General features: G+C 41.9%; 1 protein-coding gene across 1 annotated transcript in view; it reads right to left on the bottom strand.

Annotated features, from left to right (window-relative positions):
* GAB3 (GRB2-associated binding protein 3) overlaps positions 1–10747 on the bottom strand; it is a 38721-nt gene extending 27974 nt beyond the window's left edge. The window contains exons 1-4 of the mRNA XM_011976411.1: positions 10700–10747; positions 8887–9190; positions 6144–6363; positions 5165–5637 (exon numbers count right to left, since the gene is read on the bottom strand). Of these exons, the coding sequence (XP_011831801.1) occupies positions 5165–5637; positions 6144–6363; positions 8887–9190; positions 10700–10747 (1045 nt within the window). The remainder of the gene's footprint in view (positions 1–5164; positions 5638–6143; positions 6364–8886; positions 9191–10699) is intronic.
* Between the last annotated feature and the right edge of the window lie 8050 nt (positions 10748–18797).

The following is an 18797-nucleotide window of genomic DNA, read 5'->3' as shown; positions in this document are numbered from 1 at the left end:
CATGGCACAAGTATACATATGTAACAAACCTGCACGTTATGCACATGTACCCTAGAACTTAAAGTATAATAATAAAAAAAAAAGAAAAAAAAAAGAAAAAGTAATGAAAAATATAAAGTTGTTAAAGAAAAAACAAAGCTATTATTATTTGCAGGCAATATAATTATATGCAAAGAAAAGACAAAATAATCCATAGTTTCAAAAAGCTGGATATAAAATCAAAATCCAGAACGCTTTAACAAGAGCGCAAAGAAAGGAGAGTCTCTTTAATAATGGTGTTGGGAAAACTGGATATCCACATGCAAAAGAATGAAGTTGGGCCCTTTTCTTAGACCATATACAAAAAATTAACTTGAAATGGATTATAGACTTCAGTGTAAAATCTAAAACCATTTAGCCCCTAGAAGAAAATATAGGGGAAAGGCTCATTGACATTGGTATTGACAATGATACTTTGGATATGATTCCAAATGCACAGACAAAAATAGCAAAAATAAACAAGTGGAGCTACATCAAACTAACAAGTGTCTGCTCAGCAAAGGAAACAATCAACAAAATGAAAAGGCAACCTAGAGAATGAAAGAAAATATTTGCAAATCATATATAAGGGGTTAACAGTAAAAATATATAAGGAACTCACATAATTGAGTAGCAAAAAAACTAAATAACCTAATTTTAAAATTGGCAAAGATCTGAATAGACATTTCTGAAAAGAAGACATACAAATGGCCAACAGGTATATGAAAAAATGCTCAACATCACTAACCATCAGGGAAATGCAAATCAGAACCACACAAAGTATCAGCCCAACCAAATACAAGTGTTGGAGAGGGTGTAGAGAAGAGAACCCTTGTACACTGTTGGTGGGAATGTAAATTGGTATAGCCATTATGGAAAACAGTATGGAGGTTCCTCAGAAAACTAAAATATAACTACCTTATGATCCAGCAATCTCTCTTCTGGATACATATCCAAAAGAAATGAAATCAGTATGTCAAAGAGATATTTGCCCTCCTGTGTTTATTACAGCACTATTCACAATAGCCACAACATGTGATATGGTTTGGCCCTGTGTCCCCCAAAAACCTCATGTTGAATTGTAATCCCCAGTGTTGGAAGTAGGGCCTGGTGGGAGGTGATTGGATCATGGGGGTGGTTTCTAATGGTTTAGCACCATCCCCCTAGTGCTGTCTTGTGATAGAGCTCTCACAAGATCTGGTTGTTTAAAAGTGTGTAGCACCTCCCCCTTCACTCTCTTCCTCCTGCTCCAGCCATGTAAGACATGCTTCCTTCCTCTTCATCTTCCTCCATGATTGTAAGTTTCCTGAGGCCTCCCTAGCCATGTTTCCTGTACAGCCTGTGGAACTGTGAGTCAATTAAATCTCTTTTCTTTATAAATTACCCAAATTACCCAGTCTCAGGCAGTTCTTTTTTTTTTTTTTTGGAGATGAAGTCTTGCTCTGCAGTGCAGTGGTGCGATCTCAGCTCACTGCAAACTCTGCCTCCCAGGTTCAAGCAATTCTACTGCCTCAGCCTCCTGAGTAGCTAGAACCACAGGTACCTGCCACCACACACAGGTAATTTTTGTATTTTTAGTAGATATGGGGTTCCACCATATTGGCCAGGATGGTCTTGAACTTCTGACCTTGTGATCCACCCACTTTGGCCTCCCAAAGTGCTGGGATTACAGGTGTGAGCCACCGCACCCAGCCTCAGATAGTTATTTACAACAGTATGAGAATGGACTAATACAACATGTAGTCAATTTGTGTCTGTCACTGGATGAATGGATAAAGGATATAATGGATATAAAAAATGTGGTATATATTCAGAATGGAATACTACTCAGCCTTAAAAAGGAATGATATCCTGTCATTTGTGACAACATGGGTAAACCAGGATGAGATTATGTTCAGTGAAATGAGCTGGGCACAGAAAAAAAAAATACTGCATGATTTCACTTAAATGTGGAATCTAAAAAAGTCGAACTCATGGCAATAGTAAAATGGTGGTTGTCAGGGACTGGGAAATGCAGGTAAATGAGAATATGTTGGTCTAAAGGTACAAACTTTCAGTGATAAGTGAACAAGTCTGGGGAATCCAATGTACAGCATGGGTGGCCATGGATGTGTTAATTAGTTTGATTGTAACAGTCAGTACATAATGCACGTGCATATCAAATCATCATGTTCTGATACATATGCATTTGCACCTTGAATATATGAAATCTTTGTCAATTAAATATTTTAAAATACAAAAATAAGACCTATATAAATGGAAGCATATTTCCTATTCATGGATTGGAAAATTCAACATTGTAAAGATGTCAAATCTTCACAAACTGATCTACAGATATGATGCAATCCTCCTCAAATCCCCAATATATTTATATAGATGTGTCTAGAACCTGACCAGTTGACTGTAAAATTGACCCTAGAATAGCCATTATATTCTTAAAGGCAGGAGGACTTGTCCTATTGGATATTAAGATAGAATGGTATAGTAATTAAGAGAGTGTGGTATTGGTGCAAGCTGGACAAGTGGGCTCCAAGGGATAGAAAGGAGACTCAGACCTCACATACATGGGCACTTCATCTATGGCAGAGGGGGCGCTGGAGAGCCATGGGGGCAGGACAGCCTTGCAGGGTCATTGGATGGAGATCCAGATGGACAAAAATGAACCTTGACCTCACTCTGCCACCATGCCCCAACACAGATTCCAGGCAAATCTTGGTGGGAAAGGTGGAACAATAAACTTTATGCATTCCCTCTGCTTTATCAGAGCCATTTTGCTTCTAGGCATCACTGTTGTCTTGGTCTTTGTTTCATGGTCAAAACCTCTATTTTACTTAGTTTTAACCTTTGTTTGCCTTCATGTAAAATAACACAACCTAATTGTTTTATGTTTGTGTTGAAATTTCAAATTATTTCAAGTTTTTGTTCTTCAATTTAAGACTTTTGATTCATTTTCTTATGTTATTATTCTACCGGTTTTATTCATTTCACTTCCTAAAATGTGCTTAACCACTTTCATTTTTCCCTTTTTGTCAACTGTTCACATATGTTAGCACATCCAGATCATTTGTGTAATCAGTATACACCTATCTCATAAGGATAGTCAAAAGGAAGAAACATATGTAATGGAGGGACATTAGGGAAGGCTTTTGCCAGTAACTTAAATCCTCAGTCAGAATGAGAGATTCATACAATTTGAAAATAAATGTGCACTCCTTCCACTTTCCATAATTTCTTGAAAACGTGGCCTAAATAAGTAGTGATGTGTGGGTGATTATATTTCAATGGAGAGAGAAAGAAAGAGAAGAAAAGAGAAAGACACAGAGATCATTAGTTTCTGTGTCTGTGTATCTAAGAGATACAGACTGATGTAAGAAAGAAGAGCAAAATGTTAAGGTTGGTTGGCTCACGGCAGAAAGATGAGGTAGCCCAGCAAAGCAGTAAAGAAGAGGTTACTGAAAAACTCTAGGGAGACTCCCTGAAACTATTGCTACAGAATAAAAGATGAAATGCTCCTGATTATTGTGAATACAAAATTGCATGCAGGATTGTATAAAGACAATGCAAGGTTGGGCTGCCAGAATGAGCCAATAGTGGGTGATGTGCTTCCCCCTGCAGAGAGTCTATGAACGGACATGCAGTCAGGGAGGTTTCACATCATCAAGATTCCTATCCCAGAAAAGCAGATGTTCATAGCTCTGGAAATGGAATGTGACCCTTGTGGAGAGCCTATAAACGGATGCATGGGGGGCGCCTGTCCATATGGATAAGATAGGGCTATAAACGCCCTCAGCTTGCTGCAGCTCTTCTAGGCCTCTTTAGGGTTAAGGCATATCCCCTTCTGAGAAATTCTGGTCTAACCGGTTGTCTAACTTCACGTCCTGTTTCTATGAATTGTTTGTAACCAGCTTTTGCTGCAACTGTTACTGCTGATTAATATCTTTCTAATCATAGGTTATGGAAAGATGGTGTGCCTGCTTTAAGGCTCTGTTAGAAATTCTGGATGCACACACTATACTGTAAATTCTTATCTCTGTATACTGTACTTCCGCATGCAGATGTTATGTTAAAGAACTACTTAATCCCCATGTGACCATCTCACCTCATAATCAAATGACCCTAAATCCCTCACTAACCTACCCCTGCCCTCGCTAAACTTAATAATAAATGCTGGCATATCCAGTGCATTGTTGGCACCACGGGACCAGAAGGTGGTGACCCCGCTGGACCTAGCTTTCACTATCTTGTGTGTGTTTGTTATTTCTCGACCTGCCGATCCGCCTGGGAACAAAGAGAGAGTCCCATTGCATTGTGGGCTGCTGGCCAGATCCCGCAATAAAAAACTACACTGAATGGGCTTAACTTGGCTTTCACCAAACTGCTTCTGAAGGCCAGAGAGGCCCAGGTGGAAAGAAACAGGTGGAGGAAGATGGAACTGCAAGCAGAATTGCAAGATAACCTCGTGAGGATAAATGGCCTTATAGAGAAGGGCAAAAGACGGCTATGGGAGGGCCCTTTGTACAGCCAGTTAGAATTTGGAAAGAATAAGTCTAGTTGGATGATGAATGAGGCTGATGGGATTGCTGAAAAACAGAAGGCAGTGATGATCTGTGGTCTCAGGGCTCTCTATGTATGTGAGAGAGAGGCAAAGAAGGGAATGGGACTGAGTTGAGACAAAAGACATCAACTTTTGTACTAAGCGGGTCCCTGAGTGACTCCAAAAAACACTAGGATCTCAGATTCAGGTGGAAAGCTTACCACATGGGCAAGGACTTGAATGGGCAAGCCCATCACAAGGGACCAGTGTTCCAACCTATTGCAGCATCTATGGGGACCTAAATGTCTCTCCTGGTGGCCAGGCTCAAAGGAAGGGTGGGGGGATCTGGGAACAGAAGAGTGCTGCTTTCAGGGTATATGCTTCCACCAAGGATCCAGCCCCATTAGAAGATCAGGCCAGCTTGAGCAAGGGACAAGCACATATGTACACAAGTACACACTACTGATGTGGCTTTTTACCAAGCTGTACACATCAAGGTAATTCAAAAGTAGCCCCATTGGTTGGGTCCACTGGCATGACCTCACATGGACACAAAGAGTGGGGAGGAGCCAGGGTTTTCTTGGCGCCTGAATCTTAGGACCCAACACTTACCTTTCCACGTTCTCATGTTGTCTAAACCAGAGAGAGAGATTCTTCTTGGAACCAGAGTGCATTCTGGCTTCTTGCTGCCACTGTGTGTACTCCACTCCTCTTGGCGCCGTTCAGACAGATGGCTTGGCTTAGGGGGGCGGGGAGGTGGAGTGTTGGACATAATGTCTAGTTCTTTTGCTCCACAGGGTAAGGAACCTTGATTTTTATCTACCTGAATGGTGGAACTTAAGGAACTTTCCAGCAATGGTGAAGAAGACAAGTGGTCCCTGGGTGGCCCATTGATTTCTCTACTCCAGATCAGGGCAGGCTGAGGCCTCGAGGATGGCACCTCCTGAGCTCCATTGCCATGGCATGAGGGGTGGACCAAATGACTGGACGGGAGCGGCTGCACGCAGTCAACAAAAACGTCATCAAATGAAGCCTGTTCCAATGAACGGTCTGAGTTTGACCAGCTATCACATCTGGTGGGTAGACTGGGGAAGAAAAGCAGGTAAGTTGGACTAAAATGCAGCCATCTGCCTACCACAAAACCAACTCTGGCCTCATTCCCATCCCCCCAGTACCACCTTGCTTGCTACTTGCACAGCCACATTCCCTCTACAACACTCAGTTACACCAACCCCTTGGTGTGGCAAAAGAAAAATGGTTTGTTGATTTTTTCATCCTCTAAGCATCAGATACACATGAAAATGCAAGGCTAGAAATGAAACCACAATGCTGAAATGCATGACTCATTCTGTTTAGTATACTACATGCTTCATCTTTCACAGTGGTTCATAGCAATCTGTTCCTGCCTTGACATTGGCAGGAAGAGAGATGAGAGCAGACACACCCACTAGAAAATGCTACCACTGAATGGACTAATTTGGTGAAGCACACTGAACACATCTCAGCTACAGACTCTGCAAGAGGAGGCAGTGTGACTCTAGAGAGCATGCTAGCAGGCCCAGCTCAGACAGAGTCCTGGGCATAAACATACCTGGTATGGTGCAGTCTTCCAGTCTCACAGTTGGACAAAACCAGATAATCTGGAAGGAAGAGAAGCTCTGACTCACTTCTTGTTTCCTCAGTGGCTACAGCATTAGTGTTTGGGTCATCTCTTGGCAAGGAGGAGCTGGCGGCATGGGCGGTATGAAGGGAGCTGGCAGAGGATGGCTGCAGGGAGGACGCTGTGTAAGAGAGGCTCTCCATGGAATCTGCTGGAGAAATCATTTCCCAGGTTAATGTTTAAGAATGGCCATAACACGCACTCAAAATTTCTCAAACAGCATCAAAGCCGCCAAACAGAAGATGCAAATCACAGCTGGTGTTTGTACTGATGGAGGAGACCATTTCCCCAAGCTGTAAACAATGTCTGGGAAAGAAGGCCAATGTTTCAAGAGCAAAGTGTTGAATCAATTAAGAGTAAAAAACCCAGCATTCTTGGCCTAAAACTCTGCAGTTAGTCTACACACAGCTTCTTTATGGCCCTCAGCAGCAGCCCTGCATCATTGTTTTTTCACCCAACAAACAAACATACGTATATATATGTATGCATAACAAGTCCATGCATATAATTATATATGTACTTGTGCATATATGTATGTGTATCTATACATGTTTATATCGGTATATGTCTATATAGAATACCTATCACATCTACCATGTACCCGGAATGCCACTAACCCTCACAATACAGACAAGACAAAGATCCTGCCCTTATCGAAGTTTAGATTCTAGCAGAGAAGACAGACAAATAACACATAAATAAAGAATCCTGTTCATCACTGTTATAAGTAAAGGGAAGGAAAGAAACACTGTGCTGTGGTGGCTGGAAAAGCACATTCCTTTTTCTCACGGAGCATAACATCCTCCCTATCACCTGAAAACATGGCCCTTAAGATGAATTTGAATCAGGAACCAATGAGAACTTCAGATCAGAAACAGCTAATGAAAAGCCTGCTTTTATTTCCCCTTTGAACCAAGTTAATAGTCCAGGATTCCTGAGTCAGGATGAGCCAGAACTGCCTGAGTTCAAGTCCAGGCTCTACTACATAGCCATTACTACATGGCCTGCCTTCTCCAAGTTTCCTTTTCTATAAAGTGGAGATAATAATCACACATAGGCCATAGAACTGCTGTGGGGATGAGACGAGTTACTATACAAAAGCATTTCAACCGAGCTCCTGGCCAGGGTACACACACAATGTGTTGACTACTATATGGTTGCTGGAGACAGAACCAAACACTCTGTGAAAAGTCACAAGAAAGCCCTTTGGGTGTAATTCTCAGATGAAGAGGACCCTGCTCTTACGTGGTTCTAAAAACTGAGGGGGGCTACAGAGAATGGTGAGTTTTCTGGCTTCCTCCAACTTCGCGCCGGGGCAGGCTCTCCGGTTTTGGCCTGGTGCCTTACTCATTCCTGTTGCTCTTGGGTTATTGGGAAACATATTATGTACATATGTTTTAGGATAACTCCTGGATAAGGAAAGAAACAGAGGAGACATATAACAGTATATGACGATATACCTATTTAGGGCTGAAGGTGTGGAATAGGGTGGTAAACAGCCAGCAGCAAGGCTGGAGAAGTTGGTCAGGGAGGCTCTGCTTGATTTGCATAATGTCAGACTCTAGCCAGAACCTACTTAATGCGACTTTCCAATTAAGTTTTGTCCATTGTACCAAGGATAAAGAACTTGCCATCACTTCATTTCCTTTTATTTGAGTGCTCTCAATGCTCAGCAATATTACCGAATAGCCTCACTTAATACGCTTCCCTGGTTCACGAAACGAAAAGGAATGTGTTCTCAGGAAGCACTACACTCTCTTGTGCCTGTCCTGGAGGGAGATACAACTCTGACTCTCCATTGCCACCTAGTGTTAGAGTGTGGATATTTCAGTGGCAGATGGTGGAAACCATACAGTAACCCTTAAAATGTTGAAGCAAGTATAGATCACAGGATTTAGGGGCCAAGTTTTGTCTACTAGACCAAGAGGCTAAAAGAAATCAGATTCAAAATCTCATATTTTGAGGAAAAGGGCATGTTACAATAATGTCAGGGGCTCAAAAACAAAATCCATGAAGGGAAGTGAATTGTAACCCTAGGTTACAATATACCTGGTAAATTACATAGGAAGAGTTGTATGTATGTGTGTGCGTGTGTGCGTGTGGCAGAGAGAGAGAGAGTTTGGGGTACTCTTCATGGGTCAATTGCTCCCACTGTCCAGAAATGGCCCAGAGCAAACTTACAACTAATTTCCTCTGCAGAGAACTTGAGACATTCGGAGGTATCAGGAAATCTTTCTTGCCTACGGTAAGTAGCCAAGTTCTCTCTTTCTACCATTTAGTGATGAACAACCCAATAGGCACCAGAAATACTGGAGTTCCACAATATTTTGAAGTGTGGTAATATTTGATATTTCTAGAAAGTCATGAGTGTCAGCATCATGGGAAGACATCCTCATCCACATTTGACTTTCACTGTGGTTGAATGGGAGCAAGGACATGAAGGGGTTTTAAAGCCTACAGTGCTCCGTGTGTGTGGACTCTGCCTTCCCACATTTGCACTGAGTAAAAGAGGGCAATTTCCAGCACCGTATTCGGTAGGACAGCTCTGACATAGATTAGCCTCTGCCAAAACACCCTCGAGGAGGCAGGCTTGGCATCTTGAACTGTTTCTCTGCAGTAGCCCTCCAGTCCTGGGATACCCCTTAGCACATGGGAGCCCCAACTCCGCTCTTACCTGTGCCATCCTCCAGGTGGCCAAGGTTGCAGACCTGACTGATGCTGTGCACCCACACCTGCATTTCTTGCTCAGTTTTGGCCACCAGGTAGAATGTACGGGAAGTAGTCTTGACAATGAACACGAAATTATTCTGAAATTCCTTCCGAACAAAGCCGGGGCCCACATGCTTCCACACTGCACACTCGCTGAGGTCTATTACCCGGATAGGCTTGCTGGAGTGCTTGTTCCTGTAGTACTCCAAGACATCGGGGTTGCCGCTCATGCGGCCTCGCCGGAGGACAAACCAGCGCTTGCGCCAGGCCTGCAGAAAGGCAATTCAATAAGGAGTTACTGGACCAATTTCTCTTGCTTCTCAGGCTATGCTAAGAACCCATGTCATGACAAGGACAGCAGGAAGGAAGCAAATCAGCCATTCTAATGATGAAACGCTTTGTATTACAGGACTAGTGCCCATCTTCAAGTCTACTTTATTGGATGATTTTAAGGACAGGTCAGGATATGAGAGTCTAGTAATGGGATTCACACCCACAGTTTGAAGGACCAGAATTATACAATCATTGAAATTGATGCAGCAAAGGAATGTAGTACAAATTTAACATATGCTTAAGCTTTAAAAGAATCTTAGCAATAAAGAACTAGAAGGAAGCTTTCTTACTATTATCTATCTATCTCAGTTCAAGAGCCAATATCATACATTAAAATCAGATGCAAATCACAAGTGCTCACCACTGCCCCAGTATCTTCTAACATTGTTATTTTAGTTCTACACAACTGGCCAAGAAGGAAAATCATACACATTGGAGAGGAGGAGAGAGGATTGCCAGTGTCTAAAGGTGACAAATTGTCTTCCATAAAACTCCCAATGATGATTAAAACACTAATAGAATTCTCAGAGAATTAACTAGCCTGGTTAGTTACAATTCCTATGTAAGAGACCCTAAGTGCTTTACTATAATCCATTTAATCCCTAAAACTATACTATGGGACGGGTAACTATTACTATCTCCATCTTATGTCTGATAAAATTGAGATTCAGAGAGATTAAGTAATGTGCCCAAGGTCACATAGCTAAACAGCTGTAGGAATGAATTTGAACTCAGGTTGGGATAGAAGGATCAGTAATGGATGTCAAGTCAAAAAAAAAAAATAGAGAGAGGAAGTGTATTCAGCTCTTCAGAAACATCTGACTGTAAAGGGGGAAGCTCTGGGGTCAAGGGAGTTTTTAAAGATGGGAGACTCTTAAGCATTCCCCCCTAAGTCACAGTGTTTCTCAACAAGGGATGGTCTAATTCCTCTCTGGAGCGTCTGAAAATATGTGGGTTTTGCTTGTTATAAAGGCTGGAGATGGGGTGGGGGGTGAGGCATGGCAGGATTGGCCTCAAGCTATCAGTGCCTCTGTTTTGAAACACTGTAAAAACTAAAAGGAACTTTCGTTAATGGAATAGGAATCTTGGAAAGAGCCAAGCCTGGAGGTCAGATGAACAGGTAAAGCTCAGTCCATGCTCAGAAAAGAAAAGAGAATGATATTCCACAGAAGCCAGTGCCAAGATACGACAGGTCTCTTTTGTGCCACTGAGAACTACTGAGGATGACCTAGGGCTCCTTGGCTCTCCACTCACCATTGACCTAGAATGTTTGATGTAGACAGTACCATCTTGGCTCAGTACAAAGAAAGGGTGCAGATCTCTGGCCTGGGGAAAGAGGTATTTTCAATTGACCAAAGCCCTAAGGAGTCCCCTGGATCTGTAAACTTCCCTGCCCTCTCATGGAGCCAGGGGGAAGGAAATGTTTGAGTTCCTTGTCTTCTTACATTTAGGTGCCCTTTGTTCATCAAAGGGCCAGACAGGCCAGCCTGCATGGATAGCGTATGCTTCCTTTCTGCGGTAGGGAACTATGGCATGAGCCCCAGTTGGGAATTGAGCACAGAGAAGGATGACGGGCTGACCGCAGGGCTCTCTTCCATTGGAGACACTCAATGTTGCATAGGAGAGATTTATAGCTCTGTGGTTTTCTCTCCCGTGCAGTAGCATGTGTGACAGCAGGAAGTGTCGGGTTCTGCCAGGAGGTACAGCGACCCCTGGGACAGGAAGTCTTTTGTATCTCTAGCTTCATTTATGTGTAATACTTTTTAAGCCCACCAGCTTTGACCAAGAGGCCAGGGAAAAAGGAAAAGACACTATTTGGAGTATTCTCAGCTCCCTCCCTGCTCAGAGAACATGAATCTGAGATGTCAGAGAATCCAAAGAAGCACTGACCTCCAATTATGCCTTAGAATAAAAAGCCCTTCCAGGACTGTGGCAAGGGGCAGCAAGCAGAAGGAAGGCAGTCACTCCGTGTCAGGTTGGGGCAGGTGAACCCTGGTTTGCTCCTGCCTTTACAGACAGTATACGGCTTTGAGAAGAGGTCTGGCCATGAGTCAAACAAGGAGACAAACTCAGGAGACAAACAACGTGGTGTGATTAAGTCCACGTTTTTAAGACAGGAAAAATAACAGCATGTTTGTATGCTCGTGGGGGTGACCCAAGAGGGAGAGAAAAATTGATTCAATGAATTCCTGTTGCAAAAACATGGCATTGGATGGGAGTAGAGCCACTAAACATAAGAGAAGTAGCTTGAGTCTTGCTGTGGGGTTTGAAAGTGGGAAACTTGGGCTTCTGGCATCAACTGAGGCAAACAGGAACATAAGACCCAGTTCAGGGAAGGGGCTCAGGGGATAAGAGAATGGCATGTGTGCCTGCTGAGGAAAGCTTTCATGAGGAGGGAGCATGGGGTGCTCCAAACTTTCCAAAAGCCACTTTGGTAGGGGAAATGTAAAGAGGAACTTTGTTGCACTTCCCAAAAATGATTCTAAAAGAGGAAGTCAAATTGAGCACAGAAACAAGTTTCACATTAACTGCTCTTAGTGTTATGGAGACAATAGGTTTCTTATCTTTTAATAACAATATTGGAAGAGAAGTAACACCAAGAGTTTATTTATTGAGTGCCTACTCTGCACTATGCATCCTGCTAGACAATGAAGATAGAAAAGGAGATTAGAGCTGGTCTCTAAAAAGACCTCACTCTCTAGCTGGGATAGGGAGAAGGGTAGAATTATGATATGAGTAGATTTCAACTCAGGGTAGTGAGCGGTCTAGCAGAAGAGTGAACCAGAAGTGGTGGGAGTGCAATGGAAAGAGTGACATGAAGAAGTTTGGGCTTTATTCATTCATTCAACAATTACCTATTGATAGCCTACTAATATGCTGGACACTGTGCAGACACTGGGGAAGATGAAGTAAGCAAGCCACAGGCCCTGCCACTCACAGTCTCATGGGCAACAAGAGAGTGAGCAGATGGATAAACAGACAATTGCAATCAGTGAGATAAGTGCTACGATAAGGCAAAACCAAGATGCTATGGGAACAAACAAAAGAGACATCTCTGTCAGATCAGTTGTCTGGGGAGGCTTCCGGGAAGAAGTGGTGACTAAGCTGAGGCTAAAGTGGGGCAGGAGGAAGCAGCATGCACAAAGGCATTAAGGTGGAAAGGCTGAAAACTTTGCGTAAGTAGTTCAGCAGGGCTGGAAGGCAGGCATGAAGGTGGAAAAAGAACAGTCACACAGTAACTTAAATAGGATGTAGCGTAGTCTTGATGCTAAATCATGCAAAATTGCCAATGTGTCATCCCTTAGGTTTTAAAATCTCTACGTAAGAGTTGTGATTATGCAAAAACAGAAGTGGGTGTTCTTGGAGCTCTTTGCTAAGTAGGTAAAACCAGAGGCCACATACAGTTCTGTTCCACCAGGCTTACAGGCTTCTGGAAAATGAAAGACATGTGACAAAGCCCCTGAAAGCAGTCAGTCTGCCAGCACCAAAGCGAAGCTTTTTACAATGAAACAAAGCCACAAGGAATGGCGAGGGCCATCTCAAAAGGACTTAGGGGCTAACCTGAAGAGGTTACCACTGGCCATATATGAAAGAATTTTTGCTTTCATAAATACGGTCATATGCTGCATGACACTATAGTAACAATGAACCACATATACAATGGTGGTCCCGTAAGATTTTTTTTCAATCCTCCGAGACATCTGAATCCCATAAAATTTAATACCATATTTTAATTGTACCTTTTCTATGTTTAGATACACAAATACCTACCATTGTGTTACAATTGCCTATGGTATTCAATGCAGTACCATGCTGTACAGGTTTGTAGCCCAGAAGCAATAGACTATACCATATAGCCTAGGTGTGTAGTAAGCTACGTTTGTGTAAGTACACCCTGTGATATTTGCAAAGTGACTAAATCGCCTAATGACACATTTCTCAGAACATATCCCCGTCATTGAATGATGCATGATTGTATAATAACTATAGTGGCTTGCAATCCACCAAATACACTTAAATCCATGAGTTTATTGTGATATTAGAAAAAGAATTTGTCATCTTCAGAGGATGTAAGGGAACTACTTCATTTCCTTGAAAACTAGTTAAGTAAAGGGAAGAATCAAGCATTATCCAACCTTTGCTATGTGAGCTGTCCCACTTGGGTAGATGAAGGGAATGTCTCTTTATGAATGTATTCTGATTAGTAATGGAGAAATAAATGACAGAATTAGAATATCCCCACTTTGCTAGCCCCAATGAATTAATAGGTATAGCTATTAAGCATCAACAGCTGCTAACTTGGGAATAGAAACAATCAGACATTTTGTGCCTTTGATAGCCTGATATGAGGGTGCAATCAGCAAAGAAAAGCACAGGAAAAGAAGCAATCAATAAAATGAAAAGGCAACCTATATACTAGGAAAAATATTTGCAAACTACATTAAAGGGTTAATATTCAAAATTTATAAAGAACTCTTACAACTCAATTGCAGAAAAAGAAACAATTAAAAAATGGGTGAAGGATCTGAAGGAAGTGAAATCACCATCTCATAAAGATATCTGCACTCCCATGATCAGCACAGCATTAATTTACAATGGCCAAGATATGGAAATATCCTAGGTGTCTGTTGACAGAGAAGTGGATAAAGATACTGTGGTATGTGCATCACATCACACTATGAAATATTATTCATCCTTAAAAAGGAAGGAGATCCTGCCATTTGCAAAAATATAGATGGATCTACAGGACATTATGGTAAGTGGAGCAGGACAGACACAGCAAGACAAATACTGAATGATCTATCTTGTATGTGGGGGGAAAAGGTCAAATGTACTGTGTATATTTATAAATATAAAAAAATAAAACTGGTTACCAGAGATAGGATAGGAGGAAATGGGAAGATGTAGGTCAAAGGATACAGGGTAACAAATATTTAAGAGGAGCAAGTCTAAAGATCCAATGTACAGCATGAGGGCTGCAGCTAATGCAATTGTGTTAGGGATTTCTGTGAAATAAGTAGATTTTTGCTGCTATTGACACACAAAAATAAACATGTGAGATTATATGTTAATTTACTTCACTATAGTAACCATTACTATCCACAGGTATCCTATAAGGTCATGTTGTAAACTCCAAATTATATACAATAAAATTTATTTTTAAAAAGAAAGAAAAATAAAGGGACAGAGGAGAGATCTATGGATTAGATGATACTTAAAAGACACATCAAAATTTTTAAGTGTGCCTAGCAGATACTTATTTGAGTGATGAAAACATTAAAAATGCAAAGAAGATATTTCTGTACATGTCAGGATAGTGCTTATTTATGGGGAGAAGAAGGAGGAGGTTATGACAAGGACACATGGAGGGACTTCTGTTGTGGGTGGCAAAGTTCTATTTTTCAATACATTTCTTTTATGTGATTTTCAATATTTGTTTTTTTTTTTTGTTTGTTTGTTTTTTCTTTTTTTGAAATGGAGTTTTTTGCTCTTGTCACCCAGGCTGCAGTGCAATGGTGTGATCTCGGCTCACCTCCCGGCTTCAAGCGATTCTCCTGCCTCAGTCTCTCAAGTAGCTGGGATTACAGGCATGAGCCACCATGCCTGGCTAATTTTTTGTACTTTAGTAGAGATGAGGTTTTGCCACGTTGGTCAGGCTGGTCTTGAACTCCTGACCTCAGGTGATCCGCCCGCCTCGGCATCCCAAAGTGCTGGGATTACAGGCGTGAGCCACTGTGCCCGGCCTTGTGTTTTCTTTTATGATAAAAAAAATCTTAAAACAATTCCTCTGTACAGGGCACATTTGTGGATTCATTCAATCAATATTTACCGAGTGTCTACTATGTGCCAGACACTGTGCATGTAAAGAAAAAGGGTGCTATGTTTATCAGGGAGTTCATAAGCTCACAGAATGAGGAAGGAAAGCAGAGGTTTATGCTCAATGTCCAGCATCAACTACCAGATGTGAGGAGGGGGTGTCAGAGTATAAATAAGAGATAAGTGGAGGGGTCTGAACCTAAGAAGTTCAGAGATGGGTCAGGAAGTAAAGAGCACAAAAGATGATGGTGAACACTTCAAAACAGAGGGTATGAGGATGCTGGGACCTGAGGGCTGCCCTCTCTTCTTACTGAGATGTTTGCATTTTATGGAAACATAAAATTGCAGGATTGCTGGCTTCAAGTAGCTGCGCTGGACTTCACCTTCTCCCCTCAGTCCTTCTCTGCCGGGTAGGTCATGAGCAGCTTGGGAAGCCAAGATGGAAAAGGGTGAGGTCAAGAGTTCAGGATAGACTGTGAAGATAAGCCTGGGTCAAGAGGATCTAGAAAGCAGAATCACTATGCAAACAAGTATCCACAACAGTAACTTAGAGAAATGGAGTATAAAAATGGGCGTGGGGGAGGCACTGAATTGAAAGTCAGGAGACCTGAATTTGAATTCTGATTCTACTTTTGACTTTCTGTGTGACTTTGAGCACACAGTACTTGAGTAACAGCTTCTGCAAACCTCAGTCCTGTCACCTGTAAATGGAAATAGTAAACCCTGCCCTGTCACCCTTATGGTATAATTGTAGTGAACCAATGAGAAATAATGGCAAAACATTATCAATGTAAAAGTAACTTATAAAATGACAACGTGGGCTAGGGGCGGTGGCTCACGCCTGTTATCCCAGCACTTTGGGAGGCCGAGGTGGGTGGATCACTTGAAGTCTGGAGTTCAAGACCAGCCTGACCAACATGGTGAAACCGCTTCTCTACTAAAAATACAAAAATTGGCCAGGTGTGGTGACATGCACCTGTAATCCCAACCACTCAGGAGGCTGAGGCAGAATTGCTTGAACCCAGGAGACGGAGGTTGCAGTGAGCCAAGATCGGGCCACTGCACTCCAGCCTGGGCAACAAAGTGAGATTTCATCTCAATAAATAAATAAATAAATAAATAAATAAAATAAAATAAAACAAAATAAAATGACAATGTGACTATTGGCCACCAGGGCTCATGGCATCACTTGCCCTGGGGAAACTGCTTCTCCCCATACTATCAAATGATGAGCTCTGAGGGCTTTTCCAGCTCTGACCATCAAAAGATCCACTTCCCATCAGCCTTTCCTGCCACAGCCACCAAGCTGACTCATTACCACCGACCAGTATCATCTCTAACAACAAAACCCTGCAATATCCTGTAACCTTGTGTAAAGGTGTTTGTGCTCATTTCTAGTCTCCTCCAGGAAGGTGTGTCTAGGTCACAGGCTTGTTAGTTTTTATAAAATTGTTAGAGAACAGTTTAATCCCATTCTTCTGAGAGTAAAAGCTACACATTGTTCTCATCTTAAAACAATCCAACTTGCTGATTACATAGTTAACAAACATCTCCAAGTTTGTTTCCTAATGGAGTGAACAAAGGTGTGAGTACCTGCAAGGCTGAAGTGGGTCCTATGCAACGGCAAGGTGTCACCCCCCCACCAAATTCATATGTTAAACTCCTAAGCCCCCAGTATCTCTGAATATAACCTTATATGGAAATAATCTTTAGCAAGTTAAAGGGGAAATTGGAACACAGAAATGCATAGAAGGAAGACATTGTGAAAAGACACAGAGAGAAGATGGCCATCTACGAAGACACCAGTCATATTTGATTATGAAATGCATAATCAAGTCAAGGAGAGAAGCCTGGAACACATCCTTCCCTCACAGCCTTGAGAAGGAACCAAATCTGCTGACAGCTTAATTTCAGACGTCCAGCCTCCAGAACTGTGAGACTATAATACACCTCTCTTGTCTAAGCCACCCAGTCTGTGGTACTTTGTTACAGCAGCCCTAGGAAATGAATACACTCTGCAACCTTTATTATGCATTTGAATCACCTGGAAGGACTTCCACTTCCAGCCACATTAGTGTACTGGACACTGAACTTGCCCCCTACACATAAAACCAACTAGAAAACTAGATCAAATAAATATATGAAATAGACATTAGATGGCAGTCAGTGCAGAGCTGTGGCCTGTATAAAAAGGAAAGCAAAAGAGGTGAGTCCCTGATCACCCTGGCTTTCATCCTGTAAGCACTTTCTCAACCATGGCCATCTCACAGAGTTGAGAAAGCAGAGATTGGAATTCTGGGTGGTTGAGGCGGGTAGAATTTGCAGGACAAAGGACCACAGAGAACACAGCTATGTAGAGAAAGAGCTCTGGAAATCTACATAGGTGTTTCCCCATGAGACTTTGGCTGAATACTAACATTCATGTGTGTAGAGTGAAACCCCATGAGGTGAATCCTAAAACAACTACTGAAGACCCCAAATCTAAACAACTGCCAGAGCTCTGGCTGAGAGATGTTTGAGTGCTTTTTTTTAATCAGCCATGATGGAGAGACCTGGAACATTCAGTAGAGACTCAAGAAAGGCCACACCTTAGAAGCAACAGTAAGGCCAAACTAGCCCTAGAGTACAGGCTGCTCTAGATTTGCCCTAAGAAAGCTTAAAAAGAAGGCTTGGAATGATCAAGCTCATCAGCAAGTTACTGAATTGGTGGCCAAAACAAAGTTCAACACTCTAAGGGAAGACAAAAGTAGACACTCAATAATATAATATTTACAATGAAAACATCCAAGAAATTACTAAGTATGCAAAGAAGCATAAAAATATGACTAATAACCAAAGGAAAAAATCAGTCAATAGAAAGAAACCTAGAAATGACAGAGATGATAGAATAAGCAGACAACTTTAAAACAGTTGTTATAAAATTTGAGATGTAAAGGAAAATACGAACATAATGAGAGAAATGGAAGTTACAGACAAGAAAAAAATGGAACATGTATAGGTAAAAAATATAATATCTGAGCCACACAAAAAATACACTAGATGGGCATAATAACATCTTAGATACTGAAGAAGTGATCAGCAAACCTGAAGCACAGATAGAAAAGCCTGGGAAGACAGGAATAACCAGAATCACCCAGAGAGCTGTTAAAAATGCACATTCCTGGACCTCACCTCCAGAGATCCTAATTCACCAGGCCTGACTTGCGGACCTCTGCAGATCACAATGCATAAAACTAAGTGGCCACAGATGAAAACAAAATAAGTGAAAAGGGATATCAAGAGGGTAGAAGGAATTGGACTGTGATCACTAATAGACCGAAGATACAAGAGGAGGTGTACACAAAACCTACTTGAAAGGGAAAAGTATTCTAAATGGTAGTTTGGCTGGATCCTCAGGGTACAGAGGAATAAAAAACAGTTTCATGAAACTAGTTGCTTATACCTCAGGATATATGTATTATCAACAGAAGTGGAATTCGCCTATCTCGAAACCACAGTCTCAAGATGGATCATTTCAGCAGTGAATTCCTCATCTTTTATGGGCTGTGAACCTTTTAGAGAACATGATTAAATACATGAATCTTCTTTTGTCAGAAACATGCATGTGTGTGCCTGTGCATGCACACACACATACACACAAGCTGTTCTGCCTTTCCCCTTAATGAACTACTCATACTCTCCCTTAGAGGCTTCATCCAGTCTCGTTTCCCTTAACTACCATCTATT

This window comes from Mandrillus leucophaeus, unplaced genomic scaffold, assembly GCF_000951045.1.
Source record: "Mandrillus leucophaeus isolate KB7577 unplaced genomic scaffold, Mleu.le_1.0 Scaffold1652, whole genome shotgun sequence".
NCBI lineage: Eukaryota > Metazoa > Chordata > Mammalia > Primates > Cercopithecidae > Mandrillus > Mandrillus leucophaeus.
This window is presented reverse-complemented; position numbering and strand designations above follow the sequence as displayed.